This window comes from Pyrgilauda ruficollis, unplaced genomic scaffold (assembly GCF_017590135.1).
Source record: "Pyrgilauda ruficollis isolate IOZ18807 unplaced genomic scaffold, ASM1759013v1 scaffold11, whole genome shotgun sequence".
Lineage (NCBI taxonomy): Eukaryota > Metazoa > Chordata > Aves > Passeriformes > Passeridae > Pyrgilauda > Pyrgilauda ruficollis.
The window spans coordinates 2,636,381-2,640,146 of NW_024509210.1; the positions used below are offsets into that span (position 1 = coordinate 2,636,381).

General features: G+C 64.7%; 1 protein-coding gene across 1 annotated transcript; it reads left to right on the forward strand.

Annotated features, from left to right (window-relative positions):
• The first annotated feature begins 1,580 nt into the window (after window positions 1–1,580).
• EGR2 (early growth response 2) lies at window positions 1,581–3,738 on the forward strand. The gene is made up of 2 exons (XM_041474449.1): window positions 1,581–2,144; window positions 2,488–3,738. Exons 1-2 carry the CDS (start codon window positions 1,679–1,681, stop codon window positions 3,693–3,695), a joined length of 1,674 nt encoding a protein of 557 aa, XP_041330383.1. The 5' UTR covers window positions 1,581–1,678; the 3' UTR covers window positions 3,696–3,738.
• The last annotated feature ends 28 nt before the right edge of the window (window positions 3,739–3,766 follow it).

A 3,766-nucleotide genomic window follows, 5' to 3' on the forward strand; every position in this document is an offset into this window, starting at 1 on the left:
CATATGTCAAACTGTATTGGCTGTACATTAAGTGCTAGAGAGGACTGGTAACAAAAATCTATGTTAAAAACCACTGTTACATATTTATTAATTACTGTGCATACTTCCCTGATCTCTCATCAAGGCAAATACCTGGCTTTATGCCTACTATTCCTTAGCAAATGCCCCTAAAACCTTTATTTTTTCAGGAATGCTGCTGTCTAGGACTCCGTGGTGTGGTGGCTGGACAAGTAATGAACCTGGAGCATCACCAAAGGCAGTGACCTGGAGGAACTGAAAGAGCCTTTCTCAGCCGGGGTGTGAGGTGTGGCATGGATATAGAGGGTCCTGAGAGACACTGTGACAGTGCTTGGGAGCCAAGGCAGAAGGTAAGTCTATACACCACAGGGATGCCTGAGCACACCCCTCTTCTGCGGCACAGGCTGTAATGTATTAGACCTGTAAACACTGGTAGCTGCAGTTAAAAATGAAAGTGAAGAGTTTTTAGCCTTCCTCTGTATTCTCTGGCTTGTTGCTTTGGAACAGGAATGCACTGTCATAATATCTCTCATATGTTGCCATGTCTTGCTGCTGCTTGGGTTGTCAATGGGTTGTTTTTTTCACTGCAGACTATTGAAAAGGGGCCTCGCACGCTACAGACCATATGTGAGAGTTGCTTTCCTAAATGCAGTAAGAAACAGCCACAAGATGAAATATCCCCAAGTAATGAGATTAGTGACACGGGATACAGCTTTCAAAAATAATTACATCTGACACCCTCATCAGCAAGAAGATGTAGGGGCTGCAAGCTCTAAGCTTGGGAACAGCATATGAAAGATTGGCTTCTCCTGGGAAGGGAGGCACAAGGGAGGTTATTTTTAGTACTTTGGAGGAAAAAAAAAAAAAAGCCAGAATTTAAGCACTCTTTGGTTTGATACCCTCGTTATGGAGGAGATCATGGAGAAATAAAGCAAAAGCGGCAGTGGAAATGTTACTGAGGATGGAAACTGTGGGAGCACGAGGCTGAACGGAGCAAAGCGGGAGCGGTAGGGTCAGAACAGAACGAGGTGGGGCGGCGGGGGGGCACTCCTGTCCCCCCCTCCCGGTCCCGTCCTCGCTTGTGCCCGTCGATACAATAACAACCCAGCGACGGCGGAGCAGGCGGTTCCGTTTTCGCGACGGTATATATAGATCAGACACTTTCCAAAACAAGCAGCGCCGCCGAGTCGCTCTGTTCGGCGGCTCTTTCCACCCGTAATTCAGGAAAAAAAAAATTATTTTTTAAAATTACTTTTTCTTTGACAAAGGAGAAGCTCTATTCCGTGAATGCGGCTGTTTCCTGACCCGCCGCCGGTTTGCGGTTACAGGCTGCTGAGAAAGTGAGCGGGGTCTGGCGGGGCGGCCCCGGGACCTCCTCTGCTTTTCCGAACCTTTTAAAAAATTTCCGGAACAAGCCCTAAAAGGGCAGGAGGGGCGGGGCCGGATCCTCGCCTTTTTAGGACAAGGGCCCCGCCACCGGAATACCCCCCTGGGCGGCGCGGCGGGCGGTGGCGGGGGCCGAGCGGGGCCGGGGCGGGTCGGGGCCGCCCCCGCGGGGCGCGGAGGGTGCGCAGGGAGGGGGGGTCGGGGCGGGCGCGGGCCGGCCGGGCCCACACGCGGGCGCCCACGTGACCGCCGGGCCCCGTTCCTCAGTCCTTATATGGGCAGTGACGTCCCGGGCATTCAGGGGGCCCCCATAAATAGTTACCGCCAGACTTGTCCTCCAGCGCGAGCTGCGGCGGGAGCGCGGCGCTCCCGGGGCACCGCGGGCACCGCACCGCCGCGACGGGGCGGCCGCCCGCCCGCACATGCCGCGCCGGCTCCCCGCGGTCCCCCCGCGCTGGTAGTGGGAGGCAGGGGGAAGCGCCCCCTCCTCTCCCTCCCCTCCCCGCCCCGAGTGCCCACCGCCGGCCGGGAGCGCCGCTCCCCCGGCCGCCCCGCTGCCCCCATGATGACCGCCAAGGCGGTAGACAAGATCCCGGTGACCCTCGGTGGGTTCGTGCACCAGCTCCCCGAGGCCATTTACCCGGCGGATGACATCTCCGCCGCGCTGCCAACTTCGGTCGCGATCTTCCCCAATGCCGACCTGGCAGGGCCGTTCGACCAGATGAGCGGTGTGGCAGGAGGTAAGCGGAGCCCTCGCAGGTGCGGGCCGGGCCGCCCGCGGAGAGCGCCGGGGCGGCGGAGACTCGGGGCGGCGGGCGGGGGTCGGACTGGGACGGGGCGCCGGACCCTCTCCGGGGCTCTCCCGCCGCCCGGCCGGGTCCCCGCCGCCCGTTCGCGGCAGCCCTACCTCCGCACCCAGTTCGGGGGGGAAAGTTGCAGTCGGCGCGGAGCCCCCCTGCATCCGGAGCGCAACATGTGCGCGCCGCAGCCCCGCGCTGGGCCGGGGCGGGCGGTGGCTGGGACCGGTGCCGGTCGTCCGGCGGGTGGCGGCGCGGAGGGCTGACCTGCTCCTTGCCCCCCCAGACGGTATGATCAACGTGGACATGGGCGACAAGCGGGCCCTGGACCTGCCCTACGGTGGCGGCTTCGCGCCCAATGCCCCGGCTTCCCGAAATCAGACCTTCACCTACATGGGCAAATTCTCCATCGACCCGCAGTACCCTGGCGCCGGTTGCTACCCCGAGGGCATCATCAACATCGTGAGCGCGGGGATCCTGCAGGGGGTCAGCACGCCCTCCTCCGCCGCCTCCTCCGCCGCCTCCTCCGCCTCCTCCGCCGCCTCCTCGGTCACCGCCGCCTCCGCCACCTCCCCCAACCCGCTGGCCGGGGCCCTCGGCTGCACCATGGCACAGGGCCAGCCAGCCGACCTGGAGCATCTGTACTCTCCTCCGCCGCCGCCCTACTCGGGCTGCGGTGACCTGTACCCGCAAGACCCCTCCTCGGCTTTCCTGCCCGCCGCCGGCGGCGGGGCACTGCCTTTTCCCCCGCCGCCCTCCTACCCCTCACCGAAGGCGGCGGCGGCCGACGGCGGGCTCTTCACCATGATCCCCGAGTACGGCGGCTTCTTCCCGCCGCCTCAGTGCCAGCGGGAGCTCCACGCCGGCCCCGACCGCAAGCCCTTCCCCTGCCCCCTCGACTCGCTCCGCGTCCCGCCGCCCCTCACGCCGCTTTCCACCATCCGCAACTTCACGATGGGGGCGCCCCCGGCGGGCGCCGCCCCCGGCAGCGCTCCCGGCAGCGGCGGAGGCGAGGGTGCGGGCGCCCGGCTCCCCGCCGGCGCCTACAGCCCGCACCACCTGCCGCTGCGGCCCATTCTGCGGCCCCGCAAGTACCCCAACCGGCCCAGCAAGACGCCGGTCCACGAGCGGCCCTACCCGTGCCCCGCCGAGGGCTGCGACCGCCGCTTCTCCCGCTCCGACGAGCTCACCCGGCACATCCGCATCCACACGGGCCACAAGCCCTTCCAGTGCCGTATCTGCATGCGGAACTTCAGCCGCAGCGACCACCTCACCACCCACATCCGCACGCACACCGGCGAGAAACCCTTTGCCTGCGACTTCTGCGGTAGGAAGTTCGCCCGCTCCGATGAAAGGAAGCGACACACCAAGATTCACCTGCGCCAGAAGGAGCGAAAAGGAGCCGCCGCCGCCGCCGGCGGGTGCCCGCAACCCGGCGGCGGGAGCGGCACCGCCGCCCTGGCCCCCTGCGCGGCGCGGACGCGGACGCCCTGACGGCGCGGGACGCGCAGGACCCAGCGCGGAGCCGCCGCCGAGCGCGGCGGGCGCGGAGCGGAGCGGGGCCC

Bases quoted from the DNA above. Each gene is read 5' to 3' on its own strand.
- EGR2 (XM_041474449.1), top strand. From the start codon at position 1,679: ATGGGCAGTGACGTCCCGGGCATTCAGGGGGCCCCCATAAATAGTTAC. The intron at 2,145-2,487 runs GTAAGCGGAGCC...TTGCCCCCCCAG, and splicing joins GATGAGCGGTGTGGCAGGAG to ACGGTATGATCAACGTGGAC.